This window comes from Felis catus, chromosome E2 (genome assembly GCF_018350175.1).
Source record: "Felis catus isolate Fca126 chromosome E2, F.catus_Fca126_mat1.0, whole genome shotgun sequence".
In the NCBI taxonomy this organism is placed as follows: domain Eukaryota; kingdom Metazoa; phylum Chordata; class Mammalia; order Carnivora; family Felidae; genus Felis; species Felis catus.
In genome coordinates, this window is record NC_058382.1 from 22515046 (window position 1) to 22536305 (window position 21260).

The following is a 21260-nucleotide window of genomic DNA, read 5'->3' on the forward strand; positions in this document are numbered from 1 at the left end:
GCTCTGAGCAAGCGTTCAGCACAGACGCAGGGCTTGAACCCACAAACCGTGAGATGGTGACCTGAGCTGAAGTCGGTCACTTAAACGACTGAGCCATCCAGGCGCCCCTTCATGAATTTTAAAAGACTAAGGACATAATAAGTATGTTCTCCAGACACAACAAAATTAAAGTAGGAATCAATAACAGAAAGAAACTTGGGAAATCCTCAAATATTTGGAAATTAAACAATACATATTTAAATAATCCATGGATCAAACAAGACATCTCAAGAGATATTAGAATGTTTTGAACTAAAGGAAACTGAAAACACAACAGATCAAAATTCACTGGTTGTGGTTAAAGCAGTGCTTAGAGGTTAATTTATATCTTTAAGTGTCTATACTAGAAAGGAATAATCTCAAATCAACACCTTAGTTCACACCTTAAAAAAGCTAAAAAGGAAGACCAAACTAAGACCAAAACAAGGAGAAAGAAGGAAATAGTAAAGATTGGAGTAGAAATCAATAAAATAGAAAATAAGAAAAAGAGAAAAAAAAATCAGTGAAATACAAAAATGTTTCTTTAAAAAGATCAACAAAATTGACAGACCTTTACTTAGACTGACCGAAAACTAAGATGACAAAAATTAGCAAAATCAGAAATCAAAAGGGAACATCATTACCAATCGTACAGAAATTAAATGGATTATAAGAAAATACTATGAACATATGCTAACAAACCAGACAACTCACATGAAATGGACAAATTCCTAGAAAGTGAAAATTACCAAAATGGGCTCATAAAGAAATATAAAATTCAAATAGACTTATAACAAGTAAAGAAACTGAGTAGTAATTATAAACTTTCTCACAAAGAAAAGCCCAGGCCCAGACATTTTCACTGGTAAATTCTACCAAACAAAGAAGAAATAACACCAATTATTCAGGAGTAAGAAACACTTCCTTATCCTGTTTTACAAGGCCAGTGTTATCCTGATATAAAAGCCAGACAAGACATCACAAGAATAGAGCACTACAAACCAGTATTTCTCATGAATATATACACAAATATCCCCTACAACATATCAGCAAACCAAATTCAATAACATATAGACAGGATTTTACAGAACACTAAATTAATTACACAATATACAACAAAAGGATTATACAATAACATCCAAAAAGGATTACACAAAGTGGGATTTATCCCAGGAAGGCAGGGTTGGCTTAACATCAGAAAAACAATGTAATGTACCATATTAATAAAGAGAAAAATCACGTGTTTATCTCAACAGATGCAGAAAAAAAAGACAAAATCCAGCCCCATTCATGATAGAAAACTCCAACAAATCAGAAATAAAAGGAAATTTGCTCAACCTAATAAAAGGTATCCATGAAATACCTATAGCCAACATGACACTTAATGGTGAAAGACCGAACACCTTCTCACCAATAAGGAAAAAGATGTCCATTCTTACCACTTTTTAAAATAAGTTTTATTTATTTTGAGAGAGAGAGAGAGTGCAAGCAGAGGGGGGTGGTGCAAAGAGAAAGGAGAGAGAGGCTTCATGCTGTCAGCATGGAGCCCAACACGGGGCTCGATCTCAGGAACCGTGAGATCATGACCTGAGCCAAAATCAAGAGTCAGATACTTAACCATCTGAGCCACCCAGGCACCCCATACCACTTCTATTCAATACTGTAGTAGAGGTTCTAGCCAGTGCAATCTGTCAAGAAAAAGAAAAGGAAGTCAGAAGGGGGACAAAAAGAAGTAAAGCTCTCCTTATTCACAGATAACATGATCCTGTATGTGGCAAATCCTAAGGAATACACACACACACACACACACACACACACACACACACACACACATCCTTGTGACAAAAACTAATAATTGAGTTCAGGAAGGTCGCAGGAGACAAACACAATATACAAAAGTCAACTGTATTTCTACATACCAGCAAAATGACATGAAGGAAACAATTCTATTCATAACAGCATCAAAAATAAAAGACTTAGGATAAATTTAACAAAAGAAGTTTAAGAACTGTACACTAAAAACTACACCACATTTTGCTGAGAGAATTAATGAGGATCCAAATAAATGAAGAAATGGTTCATGTTCCTGGATTAAAGACTCAATATGAACATGGCAATTCTCCCCCAAAATTATCTATAGATTTAATATAAATCCTGTAAAAAAAAAAAACCAACAGGATTTCTGCAGTCGTGGATAAGATGATCCTAAAATTTACATTGAAATGCAAAGGACTCAGAATAGCCAAAAACATTTTGAAGAAGAACAAAGTTGGAGAACTTAACAGTTCTTATTTGAAAAATTACTATAAAGCCACAGTAAATAAAGACCATTTTGCTCTGATATAAGGATAGACAAAGAGATGAAACATAATTGGGAGTACACAAAGAAACAGCTTCACATTTACAATCAACTGATTTTCAAAAAAGATGCCAAAATAATTCACTGTAAAAAAGACAATCTTTTCAACAAATGGTTCTGGGACAACTGGGTTGGTATCCAGTTGAATTTAGATCCTTGTGTCATGTCATACACAAAAATTAACTCAAAATGATCATAGCCCTTACTCTAAGAGCTAAAACGATATTAGAAGAAAACACAGGAGACAAATCCTTAGAGTTCTTAGGAAGGGAGGGAGGGAGGGAGGGAGGGAGGGAGGGAGGAAGGAAGGAAGGAAGGAAGGAAGGAAGGAAGGAAGGAAGGAAGGGAGGAAGGGAGGGAGGGAAAGGAAAGAGGGAGAGAGGGAGGGAGGGAGGGAGGGAGGGAGGGAGGGAGGGAAAGAAGGGGAAGGAAGGAAGGAAGGAAGGAAGGAAGGAAGGAAGGAAGGAAGGAAGGAAGGGAGGGAAAGGAAAGAGGGAGAGAGGGAGGGAGGGAGGGAGGGAGGGAGGGAGGGAGGGAGGGAAAGAAGGGGAAGGAAGGAAAGGAAGAGGGGGGAAAAATCCATAAAAGAAAAAAATTGTCAACTGGACTTGTTCAAAACCAAAGACCTGTGCTTCAAAAACACCATTTAAAAAATCAAAGTCACAGACTTAAAATATTTGCAAATCATATCTGATAAAAGACTTGTATTTAGACTATGTAAAGAACCCTTACAACTCAACAATAAAAAACAATCCAATTAAAAAATGAGCACAACTGGGGCGCCTGGGTGGTTCAGTCAGTTAAGCATCCAACTCTTGATTTCAGCTCAGGTCATGATCTCACAGTTCATGAGCTTCAGCCCCATGTCAGGCTCTGCACTGATAGTGTGGAGCGTGCTTGGGATGCTCTTGCTCTTTGCCCCTCCCCCACTCATGCGTGTACACACTCTCTCTCAAAATAAATAAACATTTTAAAAAATGGGCAACAAATCTGAATAGACACTACAAGGAAGACACAATGGCTAACAGCACATGAAAGTTCTCAACATTGTTAGTCAATACAGAAATGCAAATTTAAAACAATGAAATAATGCTTTATAGCCACAAGAATGGCTAGAATGAAAAAGGCAATACCACGTAACCAAGGATATGGAGAAACTAGAAATCTCATACATTGGAGGCATATAAAAATATACTTGGGAAAACTGTGTAATGTCTTAAAAAGCTAAACCTAAATTCATCATCCAGTCTAGCAATCCCACTCATACGTTATCTACTCAAGAGAAATAAAGAACGTATGTCCACACAAAACCTGGCAGAATGAATATTCACAGCATTTATTCATAATAGCCAGAAAACTGAACAATCCAAATGTTCGTCAACCAATGAAATAAACAAAATGTGGTATATCCATACAATGGAATACTATGCAGGACCAAGAAGGAACTACAGACACAGAAGACAACACAGATGAACCTCAAAAACCTGACGCCGAATCAAAGACAGATGCAAAAGACTACATATTGTGCAATTCCATTTATATTAACTGTGCAGAAAATGGAAATCTACAGAAAGCAAATTCATGGTTGCCTGAGGCGGAGATATAAATAGGAACTGACTGTAAATGGGTACAACGGATCTTCTTAGCATGATGTAAATATTCTAAAACTGGGTTGTAGTGATAGCAGCACAACTTGAAGTTGAAAAACGCTAAACTGCACACTTAAAAATGGATGTTATGGTATATAAATTATGCCTCAATAAAACTGTTAGAAAAAAACAGAACCAAAAAAAGGTGCACATTTTTATAGGAGAGTGTCAAAAAATTAAAATATAGCAAATACATAATTTCCAAATCAGTAGAGATAACAGGAAAACAAAAAGCACTTAACCTGAACAGTAGTAAAGGGCACTGTGTGGAGGCAACAAATAATCAGGGTAAACAGAATGCCCAAATAGTAGAGTAAGTCCCAGTAAGAGTGATTACAATAAACTTATGCTAAACCTGAGTTAACAAAGCATTGTCAGGTTAAGAACAGTTTACAGTAACAATATAATATTACTATCATGCCCAGGTATGTATACAGAAAAAGACAGAAACAGAGAAGTATCACAAACACACAAAAGATGGAAACTGTCATACTAGAAAAATATTTAGCTAGCTACATTAATGTCATATGAAATACGGTAAGGCAAAAAAAATATTAAGGACAAGGAGGGTCACTCTGAGGTCACTGGATTGTGAATATACTAATTCTATACTTAAACGCACATAATGCCCAAATTCACATTTTAAAAATGTGTCGTTTCTCCATGAAATACTGGTACAATGATTACTTCTCTTTATACTTTTCCTGTTTTCTCTCTGCACACTCCTTTTTTTTACACATATGGCCAAACAACATAGTTGAAACTCCACCTCCATTCCACCAAGTCAAAATGAACTCTCTTAACATGTGTTTAAGAAACAGAGCAGGTTTCCAATTCAGATTTTTTAAAAGGTGGCCTCACAATGAGTCAGCAAGTATTCAGATGTTCTAGAGATCACATATTTTCTTACTAGCTACTTGCTCTTGTTTAGAAGGCAGACAATTTAAATGTCAAAAACGTGTGTTAAGAGTGCTGATTATGGAGCAAAGCTGCTGGCTTTAAATCCGAATTCCACCACTTTAACAGCCCTGCGACTTAAAATGTTGCTTAATCTGAGTTAGTTTCCTCATCTCTAAAATAGAGGGGATTAAAAACAAACAAACAAACAAAAAAACAAAACCAGTATCTACCTAACTGGGCTACTGCATTAAATGAAACAGTCCATATAAAGAACACAAAAAATACGTGACACATAGTAAGTGCTCAAAAATATTATGCAGTTCCTTACAAATCCATCAATTATTTAAGGGAACTACAAAAACTCCTTCATATCCTAATGATCTTCCTAGAAGATGAAATTTAAACTGAGAAAGCATTGTAAAATGTAAAAACTCTACAATATTGACCAACAGATTAAATATATAAACCACAAATATCTGTTGTAGTTAAAGAATTCATTCAACAAGCATTCAATTGAAAGTCTATATGTTACTCACCAAAAGAACACACAGATAAAGATTAGTATCCTTGAAAAGTTGTTCCTTCAAAGAGAAAAATAAATCTAATACAATGAGGTATATGCACTTCTAAAATGTGGACATATTCCAGGGCCACCTGGGTGGCTCAGTCAAGTTGAGTGTCCAACTCTTGATTTCGGCTCAGGTCATGGTCCCAGGGTCGTGGGATTGAGCCCTGCGTCGGGCTCCTTGCTGAGCATGGAGCCTGCTTAAGATTCTCTCTTTCTCTCTTTCTGCCCCTCTCCCCTGTACACACTAAAATAAAAACATTTTTTAAATTAAAAAAAATAAAATTTGGAAATATTGCAATGAATGGAAAGCTCTTATAAATCACATGCATGACCAATTTCCCCAAAAAGTATAATAAATAAAAATATAGCAAAATGAACATGATCACTATACTTAATATTTTTGACTTTTTGAAGTCCCTTTAGGATACTAGTGTCACAGAGTTATTATCAAAGAATCATCAATGAATGTAGATATGCAAACATACATGTTAAAACCATGTCCTTAATATGAGAATACATTCAAAAACAGACTTTACACTGTTTAAAAGAAGTCATAGAGTAATTATGCACATGGCCCATCAATCCTACTTCTAGGAATCTACCTTGAAGATACCCCTTCAATGCACAAAGATACACATACACTGAACTTGCTCATTGCATCGTTGTTTGTAATTGCAAAATATCAGGAATAATGCCCAAAGAAAGTGCTGAATAAACCATGTTACAACTACCTAAGAGAATACAAAATCTGTTTTAAAAAAAAAAGAGGAAGATCTCTATAAACTGACATACAGTGATTACCAGAGCATACTATTAACTGAGAGGAAAAAAGTGCAATGGAATGAGAAAATAGAGAGACTGGTATGTGCAGTGGGTAGGTGGCGAAGTGATAGCAAGATGGGAATGGAAGCAGGGTAGCAGGCAAGAAGAAGGTGTGACACTTCTCCATGTTTACCTTTTTATGTAGTTGTGACTGTCAGAACCACATTAAAGTTCACATACCCCTCACATACCACCAAGTTAAACCATTAACACCAACAAGGATGTGGAGAATCCAAACTGGAACACAAACAGTAACAAATGAACCTAATATCTGTAACATTTGTAATATTCATATTACAAATGAATAACAATCAGTGAGGGGAGAAGGAAAAAAAATAACAACTTTGGAGAAGTTTCTTGACTAATAGCTAAAGAAAAAAAATAACATAAATAGTGCAATGTAGTTAATGAATGTTTCTCCTGGGAATAAGAATTAGCACTCTGAAACTACTTTTATGTGCATAAATTTTTTTTAAGTTTATTTATCTTGAGAAAGAGAGAGAATATGAGAATGTGCACGTCCACACATGCCTGGTGGGGCGGGGTGGGGAGAAGGGCAGAGAGAAAGGGAGAGAGAGGATGGATGGGGAGTGCCTGGGTAGCTAAGTCGGTTAAGCATCCGAGTCAATTTCAGCTCAGGTTCACAGGTTCTCATGGTTCACAGGATAGAGCCCCACATTGGGCTCTGCACTTGACAGTGTGGAGCCTGCTTGGGATTCTCTGCCTCTCTCTGCTCCTCCCCACCCCCCAAGGACATACACATGCTCTCTCTCTCAAAATAAACAAACTTTAAAAATTTCCTTAAAAAAATAAATAAAAAATAGGCAAATACCTTGTAGATAGTAAAAGGCAGGTTTCTCACTGTTGGGAGAAAGAAGTCACAAATAAGGAAAAACTGGAACAAATCCTGTGGCATTAGAATCGAAGTGTCAGTATAAACTTGTATGTTTTTTAACATACAGAAACAGACAAATATGTAAACACATGCAGTGGTCAGTATACATAATTTCCTAGCTCTAACTACTGAGGAAGGGTTTCCAGCAATGACACCACAATGGCAATACCCACACCCACATGAGAAATGGTGGTTTTTAAGCAACTTTCTCCAATAAAAGGAATAAGGGCTCCCTGGAGAAGTGACTGATGATCTTAAGGCTGGAGCAGGAAAAATACAAGCCTGTAACATTTTGTGGAGTTAAAAATATTCAAACAAAAATATGGTGATTTCTTGAAAGAATTCAGGGTCAGGTGTGAACTCAAAGAAGTTCCTAATGGTCAAATGTAGAACAATGTGAACAAACAAAACAATGATAACTGGATCTTAACCCATAGACCAAAATAAATATCCAAGTTCATACTGATATAATTAATAAACAGCAGGGGTGGGGGTGGGGAGAGAACGGCACATCTCTTCATTACAAAAGAATTCTAAGGAATAAATGTAAAAAAAATAAAGTACCCAGACATCTTGATGTTAATAAAGCTAATTAATTCTCAACAGAAGCATTAAAATAGCTTCAGAGGAGCCCCTCCACTACATTAAATTGGGGGTGGGGAGGGGGAGGGAGGGAGGGAAGGAAGGAAGGAAGGAAGGAAGGAAGGAAGGAAGGAAGGAAGGAAGGAAGGGAGGGAGGGAGGGAGGGAGGGAGGAAGGGCAAAACAAAATCACCATTAGGCAAATCCTACAGTAATAACTGTTGCAGACAAGATCTACCAATGAATGCAAAAATTATTGGGCTTAAGATTAAAGAGAAAAAAAAAAAACAATCTGCATAATCTCAAAGTATCTCCTAAAAGGTATTTATTAACTACAAAGGAAAAGACAGTAACTTTATAGTGGAGAAACCCAGCAGACACCACCTTAACCAAGTGATCAAGGTTAACATAATGAATTCTGGACCCCTTGAAATGACACAACGAAATGCACCTCTTGATATGATGCATTTCTGTGATATTCTTGCCAAAAATGCAAAACCTCATTCTAATTATGTGAGTACATCAAACTCAAACTGAGGATCATCCAACAAAATACCTGACCAGTACTCTTCCAATACTTCAAAGTCATAAAAAACAACAAACAAACAACAAACTGTCAGACTAAGGAGCAGTAATAAACAAACGCCAAGATGGGATCCTAGATAGGGTCCTGGAACAGAAAAAGAACACCTAGTGAAAAAGTTGGTGAAATTCAAATAAGATCTGTAAATCAGTCAATGGCACTGCACCAACATCAAGTTTGTGGTTTTCATAACTGTATTGTGGTTATACATTATAATTTAGCAGAAGCTGAGTAAGAGGTATACAGAAACTGTACTATTTTGCAATTCTTCTAGAAGTCTAAAATTAGTTCAAAGTTTAAAAAAAAATTCTGCTATTGTTTTACAATGGTCTAAAAGAGAACACTTATGACCAGCTTCATTTTAACCCACTGAAACGTGAATTTAACATGATAAATAAAGCTACGCTAAGTTACAGCTGAAACTGTTGTAAGACTGAGGCTATGAAATGGGGCTACACCACTTCATCTGGTCTTCAGCAAGACATAAGAAAATGTTATCAAACACTTTTTCTTTGCTTCTACTACCATCTTGTTCTATGAGGGAACATCTTATTTGCAAGAAGTAACATAATACATAAACAACGACAGGCTCAAATTATGAAAAATTATTTAATGACAGTACTCTTGAAATTACATGTCTGTAAAGAATATCACAATAGTCCCACAACAAACTTTGTTACTGGGGGAAAGATCTAGCACAGCTCACTTGAATAACATTTCATTTGGGAGTCAGGAGCTCCTTTGAGTGTGTGTGATGGTATTCTTGGTTTTTTGTGAGGGAGGGGCTGAGAGAAAGTTTTAACTAAAAATATATGCACAGTTGACTAAAATTTACTAAAGAACAAGTCTTCTACATTTCTAGGCTATCTTTCAAAATCAGTCCTCTGTTCTGAATTATCCATTAACTTGTGGAGATTCAGGCTCACCCCCTTATTATTAAAATACATATTCATAAAACTTTTACAGTTGTGCTGTTCTAGTTACAAATAGCTTCTACTTTTCTAGGACATAATTTCACTTTGTTTAAGCAAGAATTCATTAAAGAAGCTATAAATAACCTTAAATATTTAGCCATGAATAGAGGGTGGACTGGCATTGATGGCTTATTTTAGCACTAATGCAGAATGCTTTTTAAAAGCTACATTTCAGCATGCATCAAGCTAATGGTTAACACTTGCAGTATAACTTTCAATGTTAGAATAAATTTCTCTTTATTTTAAAGATTTTTGCTAACAGTCAATATGTTATTTCAATTATTTACTAGTAAGAAAGTAGCCCTGGAGAATGACAATGGTGGAAAAATTAAAATTAAAATTTATTTTAAAAAAATGTTTTTTTTAGCATCTACACAACCTCTCCTTCTCTCCCAAAATATAATGCCAGTTAAAAGTGAACAACTTAAGGGAGAAGAATTGCCTATGGAATTGTAAGAATTCAAGGATTCATTGTGTGGTGCATGTAGCATACATATGAATCAAAGACATTTATTTCTATAATTCAACTCTGAATCATAAAGCTCACATTTTAGAGACCAAGTTTCATAAAATTTTTACTTGAAAAAAAAAATGTTTTACAAAATACCATTCTTCCAATCAAAGAAACCTTCCCAAAGGGTACATGTAGTTTTCTGCCTCAGAGATGATAGAATGACAGTCAAAGGGGAGAGAGAGGTTTTTTAAATAGCCACCTAGCTGCAAAACCTACAAGAAGTAGATTTTTTTAAAGTGCCTTTAAAATGCTAAAGTAAGGAATATAATTGTTGAATCTATTTGAAATTTTAAAAGTTTCCTTAAAATGGTCCATATGGTATGCACAACTTCACAGCTGGCACAAAACTGCCTGTATTTAGTTCAAAACACAAAAACAATACATATGAACAGTATTCTTTGAAAAATAATTCCAAATACTGCCACCGCATCCTAAGAAAACTTAGACAACAGTATTGACAGTATTCAGAGAATTAACAAAACAAGCTGAATATTAAAGTATTCAAACATTTACTTTCTTTTTAATACCACTGATAACAGTAAGAGAACTTGCTGCCAAATGCATTCAGGATGCCTTATTTCAACTACATGTAACATATTTTGCTATACAGATTCTAAAGAAATGCAAAACGAGGTTCTAGGATGTAAACTCCTTGGCAGGCCCTAATTTTTCTGCTGCAATCTGGCAGCTTTGAACTTTGAAACCCTCTTGGTAGTCTCTTCTGATATTTCTGACAAGACTTCTTTTCGTTCTGGAATGGTGGGTAACACAGGATGAACCATGGTTGAGTGTGGTGTTAAGGAGGGCGATAGAAATTCTTTTTCTATTACAGTTCCAGAAAAAGCCTAGAAGACAAAAGTCAGATTATGGTAATAAAATCAAATAAGATTTGATCCTGTATTTGCCAATTAGACATTTCCTTTCATTACAAGTAAATTCTTGGGGCGCCTGGGTGGCTCAGTCGGTTAAGCATCCGACTTCAGCTCAGGTCATGATCTCATGGTTCATGGCTTCGAGCCCCACATCGGGCTCTGGGCTGCCAGCTCAGAGCCTGGAGCCTACTTTGGATTCTGTGTCTCCCTCTCTCTCTGCCCCTTCCCCACTCACGCTGTCTCTATCAAAAAATGAATAAATGTTAAAAAAAAATGAATTCTTAAGATTCTTGGATAAATACACATCAAAATATAAACTGTTTAGAGAAATCAACTACCATTAAAATGTATCTTAATAACATCATCAAATATAAATAGATTTTTATAACATACATGTAAGAAAGCAAAATGTAAAATGAATGTTTTATCTGGGATTAAACAAAAATGGGTATGTAAAAGGTCCCCAAATTTCATACATTCACGTCCAGACCATGACGTGAGAACTAATGTATTAAATTAAAAAATGCTATTAGGGTGTCAAACGTGAGCTGACGAATGAGCTATCCTATGGAGGCCATGCTGCCAGCTAGCCAATAGCTTACTTTTCAGCAGTAGTGACATCTCTTAGGTGGTGTCCATGTATGCAATTACTTGGAATATTTTATTGCATCTTGCCTCAATTTTACTCAAGAGATCAGTGTAAACTGAAAAATTAAGTGCTGATACTAGTGGAGACAGCATCAGTCTCAAAATTTGCTACACTTAATTCAATGATGGAAATCAGATGTTCCACACACACACACACACACACACACACACACACACACACACAAAATGGTTCTTTCGTTTCAGCTGGATATTTGCTGGATGTAATGTAGTCAACTGTTTGTTCAACTGGAACAAAAGTAATGTGTACAAAATGCTGGAAATACAACCAAAGATACATACATCTTCATATATCTTTTTACATAAAGATCTGTAAAAACCAAGGATTTGATAACAATTTTATTTTTAAGGTCTCTGGTATTTGGATCCCCCCCACCTTTCATCTTCTAAAAACTCATTACATACAAAGTAAAATTTGACACCTAAACTTTCATGTGTATTTTGCTTGCTTTTATCTACCAAGAGTACAAACTGAGTTAAGACAGTGTATCACCTGAGTTTAAAAAGTTTAAAAGTTTAAAAAGCCATCCCCTCCACCTTGCCCCACCAAAGAAATGAAAAAACAAGAATGCCCCTACCCTCCCACAGTATTTCAAGAACTTGGGTGAAATCCAAACTCTTAAAAGAAACTTAAAGTCTACTTTCTCAAAACTCCTATTGATAAAATAGGATGATAAAATAGGATGATGCTCACTGAGCCTTCTTACTATATTAAAAATGCTTTTGAAAAAAGAGACACTTCGGCGTTTAAAGATACTGAAAAGCAGATCTTTTAAAGTACTTGTCATATGCATGAACTATTTGTTTTCATGTTAAAAAAAAATTATAGCATCTAGAATGCTAACAAAAACTTCAATATGAAGTACAAAGCTAGTTATAGTGAAATAAAACTAAGTCCCAGACTTGAGGTCTAGCTATACCATGATACACTAAGTCCTTATAAAGTAAAAGTTGGGCACCTGGGTGGCTCGGTCAGTTCAGTGTCTGACTCTTGATTTCAGCTCAGGTCATGACCTCATGGTGCTGAGATCGAGCCTGCACAGGGCTCTGTGCTGAGTGTGGAGCACCCTTGGGATTCTCTGTCTCCCTCTCTCTCTCTCTCTCTGCCCCTCCCCTGCTCAGGAGCACTCTCTTTCTCTCATAATAAGTAAACTTAAATAAATAAAAAGTAGCAAAGGTCTACATCCATTACCTGTTTTTCTAACAGTATGGAAGACTGTTAAATGAGATACTTTCTACGTCAACTGAGATGATTATATCAGGTGATACAATGGGGAGGAGAACATTCTAATTCTAATCATACATGCTGTCCCTAAATGCTAATGATCTCCATCCCCAGTGACAATTTAGTACTATTATTACCATTAAGTTACCATTCAGTATAAGCAATAGAACTTTTACATATGCTTATTTATATATAAACATATATATTTTATATGTATTGAATGTATGCACAAATGGGTATATCAGTTTGATACAGGTATGAGTTCCCCAGTTTTTCTAAATACTTTATAAATTGAAAATTTGAGATACACCCAGAACAAAAAAAATTGAAGAAATCATCCCTGGGAATAATGGAAACCCTAACATATGACTATTTCATAGATAGGAATTTTTGTTTTGGGATCCCTCAGTACCATTCCCCCCACACACAAGTGTGTGCAATGTGGTGGATAAGAATATATATGTGTGCACTGACTTTTTCTGAGGAGAGGATCTACAACTTTCTTTAAATTGTAAAATGGCTCCATAACCCCCAAAAATAAATATGTCACTGGCACAAGCCAAAACACAGGACTTCAGATAATTACCTGCCATACAGTTTTTTTCTTTAACTAAAGCACATAAAAGAGAAAAGTATAATCTGCTACCTATAAACTATTATAAAATGACTATAGTTTGGTCTAGTAGTAATTCGTTTAAAATAAGCTGCTAAATGATCTTCTTGTCAAAAAGGTAACGTATATGCAAACGAAGATACTTTAAAATTCTTATTTCACAAAAACAGAACTTTAAGACTAGTAATACTTTTCCCCAAAAAAATTTTTCTTGAACTAAGATTATAATATCTGCATTTGTGTGTTTGCTAGTGGCTATTAATTTTTTATAAATTATTAATTATCAAAAAAGAATAAGCCTAGAATTAATTAGGGTCCATGACTTTTGAGATTAAATATATGTATCAGCTAAAGAAGCTATAAGATAAACAATGTCATTACTCAGCTGATTAACTTCAATAAATAACTATACAAAAAAAATAATAATTTAAAGATTGTAAGATTAAAGATTTATAGACCATACCAGGGAGATATAGCAGCTGCAATTTTTTAAAAAGGAGAGGACAGCCTCTTTTAAAGAAATAACTTTTTGACTCCAAAAGTGAACTGTGAAATCAGGAAAATGAATGATACGCCCTTCTGAAATGGAGCTAACACCACTTCTTTTTTTTGAATGTTTATTTTTAAAAGACAGAGAGTTGGGGGTAGGGGGAAGTGCTGGGACAGATGATCCAAAGCGGGCTCTGCGCTGACAGCAGCAAGCCTGATGCGTGACTTGAACTCACAAACCACAAGATCACAACCTGAGCTGAAGTCAGACGCTTAACTGACTGAGCCACCCAGGCGCCCTGCTATCACCACCTTTTTAAACTCACAAAAAGTGATGAAAGATACTATACGAAATAAAGAGTTAACAATACACACACACCTCAGGTGTTCCTGATAAAGGCAAAAGTTTCTTGTGATGGTTTTCTTCCTGTTCCTCTTCCAAAATACTCTCACTGGTGTCACTACAAGTGGCCTCTTCGCAGCTAATACTCCTCAGAACTCCCCGTCTGTCATCAAAGTCAGCAGCACTGCTTTCACTGGTGTCACTGCAAACACTGTTCTCTCTGCTGCGAGACTTCAGGATGGACTTACGAGGAACATATTCTCCATTCACAACATCAACAAAGACTCTATGATGTCCAAAAACATATACATGCACTTTAGGTAACTCATAAACCGAGGATGAATTTGTAAGATTTTAAAAAATATTTTCTAGAAATTAGAGTGTTTTTTTCAAACTTACATCTAAAATTTTCATAATCAACAATTTTGTAGCTTCAAATGATGTATTTTACATTCTTTAAAATATGATTTTTTGGGGCCTAATACAGCACTTTATTTATAAGCATGTTCTGGGTGACAACAGTCTAATTTGTCAAAATTCTACATGTAATCTAGACCTACTTAGAAAACAATTTAGCAATTTTAACTATTTTACAAATATGGGTCATGAAAACAGGTATTTCCAAATGATAACTTTCTCAACAAACAAGACAACAAAAAACTGGAACAGCAATACTTAACTTACTTCGTGGAAAGGCAAACCACATGCAAGCATCATCATAGCTGTGGCAGGAAAGCACTGCTCCAGCCCACTGGAAACCCAAACTTACATTTCTAAAGTTAACATACTACGATTTTTTCACTAGAAAGATTGAGAATGTTTTAATAGCATTGGCAAAGAGGGGGGAAAGGGGAAACTCATGCAATGTTCCAACTGTTCTGAACTGGGCAGCTGTGGTGGCTCAGCAGCTCCTGGGAGAGCCTTTAAAATACTAAGCCAACCCGATCAGAGCCCCTCACCTGTCCATGATGGACAGGCTTCTGTGTTACAGGCAACCTGCTCCTGTAAATGTTCAGTTACAAAAAGAGGTAAGGGGACGGCAGCTTGTCCTGTTGCCCGTGAAAACCACTCACCTATAAATGTCAGCGGGAGTCCTGATGGTAGGCAGTTCCTGGGCAGAATGACCACTGCCAGAGCTGTTCTTTCGTTTACGTTTGGCTTCTTCTTTCTTCTCACTGAATTTTAAAGTGGTATTTTTTCCAGTATTTATTCGGACCTAAAAATTTCACAGCAAATTACAAACCTTCTGAGAAATTAAATCAAAGCCAAAACTAAAACAAATAAACTTTATAATTAAAGAAGAGAGACAGTTTTTGACATGAAATGATGTACACTATTATAGGATTAAGAAGTCCTTACCTTAACACACTTCTACAGCATTAAATTATATCTTCTTTAATGACCAATTCTAGTCTTTAGGGATTTTATTATTGTATAGAAAGCAAATTACATTTAAATTAAATGACAGACTTATTATAAGTTTTCATATCACCCCATTACTTTGATATAAATTTTTGGATTAAATCATGCATTTCAAAACAAAGAACATAATTAACCAAAAGAAATATTTGGTAAGAAAATATAAAATTTAAGTCATAAAAGCAATATTAGATAATGCTTAATTATTTGGAATTTTTTAAATACCTCTAGTTTTTAGAAATTGGACTAAAAAATAAAAACCAACCCTGTAGGATTATGTCATTCTTCTACTCAACACTAACACTGCACTTTCCATATTAATAATGACTGCTCTTCCTCACAAAATTCCTACAAATATTATTTATTCTTCTTATTTTATCAACATGCAAATAAGGAAAGATTTAAAGCATGAAATAAGAATCCTAAAACAAATTTCTTTTTCTGGCTACTACGTCAGTTTTTTCTAAAGAACTCACAAGATGCTCCCTTTAGTCTGAAGTATTAACATATAAAAAACCATAAATTATTTCACTTCATACTACAGCAGGATAACTTAAGGGACCTTAGAAATACCAGATATGTTTTAAACATGTTTCATTAAATAATAATCACAGACACTTAAGATTGATACCACAGACCCTTAACTGTGATACAGGCAATCCCTGCACGGATATCTTGTGGTACAAAGACCAGTGCACTGAGACAAAGGACTTTCTGTTGTATTACTAGCCAGGTCTATGGACTTCTAGGCCTTAAGTATAAAGATGAATTCCCAGTTGCTACTCAGAGCAGCACTGGGAGCAAGGGAATGGATTTAAGGTAGTCTATCCTTCCAATCAGAACTAACTGTTTTGATCTATTTTAAATAGTGGGATTCTACAGTAAGTACAAGGGGAACAAAAAGTCTTTTGACACTAAAGAAAAGCTTAAAAACCCTGTATTAGAAGGTCTCTACAGGGGCGCCTGGGTGGCCCAGTCGGTTAAGCATCCAACTTTGGCTCAGGTCATGATCTCACAGTTCATGGGTTCAAGCCTCACGTTGGGCTCTGTGCTGATAGCTCAGAGCCTGGAACCTGCTTCAGACTCTGTGTCTCCCTCTCTCTGTCCCTCCCCTGCTTCTGTGCTCTCTCTCTCAAAAATAAACACTACTTTAAAAAAAAAAAAGATCTCACAATAACCCCCAGTTCTTAAATGCCAAAATTCTAGAGTCACGATTACCCACAGATGTTTAGATTTACTTTATCTGAAAAGAAGCTACTTTTTACTTCCTCCTGAACTTTTCCACTTTGCTCATGATGCTCCTATTCATGTCATGCCCGCACAGAAAGTAACAACCTGGCATAATTAAAAATGTAGCTAATATAGTCACTTTCAACATCCTAAATACACCAAAACACCCACAATATAATTAACTCTAGAATTCTCAGAAAACTCTCTGAATGAAGGACAGGTGGAGCTACAGTAGTTGCTACTCAAATCTGATTCCTTTCCAGACCCCAAACAATTCAAATTCCACTGTGTCTTCAAAGAACAAAGGACCAATGGGAACTATCTAGACATTGACTTTTTCTCCCCGTTTTTTTAGATAAATTGGTCAGAACAAGAGACAAAAGATGATTTTATTATTTGGCACTACCAACAATATTAATTACTCTAACACTGTTCTTTTAAAGAATATTATAGAATATATTTATATTAAATTATGTTAATATTTAAATTATACACAAAAAGCATACAAACCCTCTTAGGTTCGACAGTGTGAGAAAAATATATTGTTGGTACAGAATGATCTCCAACCCCTAAAACATCACTTTCATTATCACCATCATCATCATCATCATCATCATCTTCTTCTTCTTCTTCTTCATCTTCATTACTGTGGTAAGAATTTGAACCAATCATTGAACAGTTCAACTGACTATTCACTTGGCCATTGAACAGTTCTGAATGTGTAACATCCTTATAACAACTGCTGGAATGAACAGAGTCTGTTACTTGGTGCATCACATGCACATTTATGTTCTGATCTTCCTTTTCTTCTTCAGAAGATGTATCTTCTCCATTTGCAATCATAGTATCAGGCTTACTAATAAGAAAGAGAAAACTAAGATCAAACATAAACATCAAAATACTACATATTCTAATTTTCAGTTCATTTCAATGGGCAAAAATTAAGATTTTGAATAAGATATTTTTAACTAGAATTCTAGCTGATAAGAACGCTTTGAAATAACAACAACAAAAAACTCTATGCTAATTCTGTATGTTGTAGTTACTCAAACATAAGTAGAATATAGATGATTTTTTTACCTTTGCAAGAGGACACTGGCCACACACAACGTAAATATGATATAAATAATACAATCAAGAAATTTGCAAGAAATTCACAGAGATATGTATTTAAAGACCATAAATTATAGCCCCAGAACATTAACACTGGGGCTAATTTATTTTCTGTTTATTAACACTGAGGCTATTTATTATTATTTTCTATTTCTATATTTGGAATACTTTAAAGCATGTATTATTTTAACTTTTTATATTGAAGGATTTATATGTATGCACATGAATATAATTATATTTATACACACACATGTACACTTTTCATGCTTCATTTCTACAAAGGATTTGAAGACCTTACAAAAATAACAAAATCAAAAATGCAATAGAACTGAAATAACGTCATGCAAAAACAGAAAATCATGCCCAAGAAAATCACAAGATTCAAGATGGATCTTAAAAAATGGAATATTATGAGTTAATCAAAAAGACCTAAGAATTTGTAGGTAAAATGTAAAAAAATATACATATATCCTTCGTGCTTCAGGTCCTATTTTTCACAGAAACTACTGCATACAGTGCATCATTTAAGCAAAATAATATAAGAACTTCTGTAGTAATAGATTTCGTTGAGTATTTTGACAATTCCAAGTGAGTGCTAATGTATATTTCAAACAGCAGTTTGGAAAAGTTGTTCATATATATAACTACCTGACCAAATTACAAACTGCCTGCTCAATAAACAGAAAAGTTTGTAAAGGAAAGCAAGGATAAACATTTTACAGTAACAAACAAATCCACAGCAAATTTTTCTTTTTAACAAGTCATTTAGATATACAGCATTATCCTGGCTACAGTATAAAAATAGTTCATTTAAATTGTAAATATTTAAAACACCCATAATTATTATGTCGACTATATGATATACCTTAGTACTTCATTATACAAAACATAGCTGAATCTTGTTATTAAAAACATAGGAATACAGATTTTAAGTATTTCTGTACCCACACATATGCATGGGCATGTGCATGAATGCACAAGTCCTAACAGAAAATATTCTAGAAAATTAATACATATTTTCGAGTGGGAGGATTATTGATATTTTAATATATTATACTTTTATGTATTTTCTTCAATGAGCATGTATTGTTTTATTAATGAGGAAAAAGACTAACAAGGAAACGTGTTTAGAAACAAAATCTCTTGGAAAGATAATTTGTCATTCGGTACCTATCAAGTTCACCCAGCAATTCTTCTTGTCTCTCTAGTTCTTCAAGTCGAGCCCACAGTTCCTTATCAGCAAGCAAATCCTTGGATTTGACATCATTTGCAAAATCTGCTTCAAAAATATCTGAAGTTTTTGGTTTGGAGTGAGGTTTATGGGCAATTCGGTGTTTTGCTATTTTTTTTTTTTAAAAAAAGGAAAGACATGGCTGTTAATATCCACCTTTAAAAAAGCACAAACCTAGACTTAGTGAGACTTTCTTCTGAGAAGAGGGGATATGGAGATGGGGGGGGGGGGGGGGGAAGGGGCATGGGGGGGGGGGTGATGCATGGTTTTTAAGCAAGCAAGACAACTCCAAGGATTCATTTCTCTCATAATCTTGCTACTCAAAGTGTGGTCCAAGGACCAGCAACACTGATATTCCTGCAGAACATTTCAGAAGTATATACTCTCAGGGCTACCCCAGATCTGCTAAATCACAATCTGTGTTTTAACAAGAGCCCAAGAGGATTCATATGCACATTAAAGACTGTGAAGAACTGCCTGAAAGCTTCAAAAATGCATTAGCAAAAATGGTCACAATGTACCCTAGTTATAACACAAAATTCAACACAAATAATACACATCTTCCATCCTTACTCAAGAGAATTCAGTTACTAAAGTAACACATCAAAGCCTTGTCACAGGATACTTTCAACTCTAGGCACAGCCAGGCATAAATACCCTAGGAGGAATCTATGGAAGCTAATCCCTGGAAAGTTGGACTATAATTTTGTATATGAACATTTCTCCTTTTTAAATTACTTTATCTTATTTGTAATCCTCATGTGAGGGCAGGAGATAAAGAAAATCTGAACTCAAATCCATTTGCTTTTCATCTGAAAAAAATAGACTTTTTTATAAAGCAAATTATAGCTTTGAAGAAGGCAATGGGAAGAAGTCTAAAATGCTGTTATGAGATATGGTTAACGATGACCTCCATCATACATTCAAATGTACAACACTGCTTCCTAAATCTAAAAATATCATAATTATGTTTCATAGCCTATTATTGTCCATAACTATTATTGATAAAACAGCATTAACAACTTTCATATTTCAGACATGTAAAATACAAAAATCTTTCATTGGTCACCACAAACAAAAATTATAACTTGTCTTTCTGTTCTTTAACTGTAATGTATGTCTCCTTTATTTCACCTTCTGAAGCCACTTGCTATTAATTTTAATGCCATATTAGTAGAGATAGTATGGCTAGAATATGGCTCCCAAAATTGTCTCTATTTCAACCAACAAGTTATCTTCAGAGTTAATTACTAAAATATGAACTTTAAAAAATCAAAATAACTGTTAAAAGTAATGGTTTTCTACAGTAGCAAATTATAAACCATTTCTGTAATACTTTTAAAATTTTCACTGCTGTAACACTTTACAACTGACAGGGGAACCACTGCCTTTCCAGAAGGAAAAACCAAACATGTAACCCATCCCCGGCAAGAGAGAGCTATGAGATGAGCCTGGGACAACCCGAGTACGGGATGCCACTGCAGATGACATAAAACGAATGGCTGAAATACACTTAGATTATATTCAGTCTTTCTTCCAAAAACAACATCTGAAGCTACAGTTTTAAAAGAAGAAAAACTAGCAAAAGATACATTATGACTCCACCAAGGTCAATGATCAAATTTGAGGCAGATCCATGTACAGAATACACGTCTTCTGAATTGTAGACATCTGGATCATTAAGAACTTTGAAGAAAGCCTGTCATCTCACTACGTAAGTAAATCGGTCAGGAATCAAATTTTTCACTGAGGTATTTATCTACTAATGTTTATATTTTAAAGTATATTAAATATATAACTATTTTATATCAAAGTTATAAAAACTATAAAAATTAATGAATAAATGAAACAAATGTTCTTTATCTCAGGAATTTAAAAGTATCATATAATCCTAATATCTCACAAAAGACTCCTTGAATATCCATACATATGGCAAATATTTAAATAACTAAACATAAAACAATCTTACTGCTTACCTTTAAATTCAAAGTCACTTTTAATTTCTTCTCTTATATCAACAATATCACCTGCAGCCTAATTTTTTAAACAAAACAAAGCACATTAATAATTTGAATCTTCAACGCTAAAATTATTATAAGTACAATCATACAATCTAGAAAAATGTCTGAAAGCATTTGAGACTTCAAGTAATTTGTTCCTTGGCTACAAGATTTCTTTCAACATAAAAACTGTTCT

General features: G+C 34.8%; 1 protein-coding gene across 5 annotated transcripts in view; it reads right to left on the reverse strand.

Moving 5' to 3' along the window:
• Nucleotides 1-8965: 8965 nt before the first annotated feature.
• Nucleotides 8966-21260, reverse strand: part of URI1 (URI1 prefoldin like chaperone) — a 101441-nt gene continuing 89146 nt past the window's right edge. For all 5 annotated transcript variants that reach the window (XM_019819664.3, XM_023245900.2, XM_019819663.3 and 2 more), the window contains 6 exons: nucleotides 21041-21098; nucleotides 19004-19172; nucleotides 17231-17576; nucleotides 15145-15287; nucleotides 14108-14357; nucleotides 8966-10708 (listed from right to left, as the gene is read on the reverse strand). In XM_019819664.3, the coding sequence (XP_019675223.2) occupies nucleotides 10526-10708; nucleotides 14108-14357; nucleotides 15145-15287; nucleotides 17231-17576; nucleotides 19004-19172; nucleotides 21041-21098 (1149 nt within the window). In that variant the 3' untranslated portion in view covers nucleotides 8966-10525. The remainder of the gene's footprint in view (nucleotides 10709-14107; nucleotides 14358-15144; nucleotides 15288-17230; nucleotides 17577-19003; nucleotides 19173-21040; nucleotides 21099-21260) is intronic.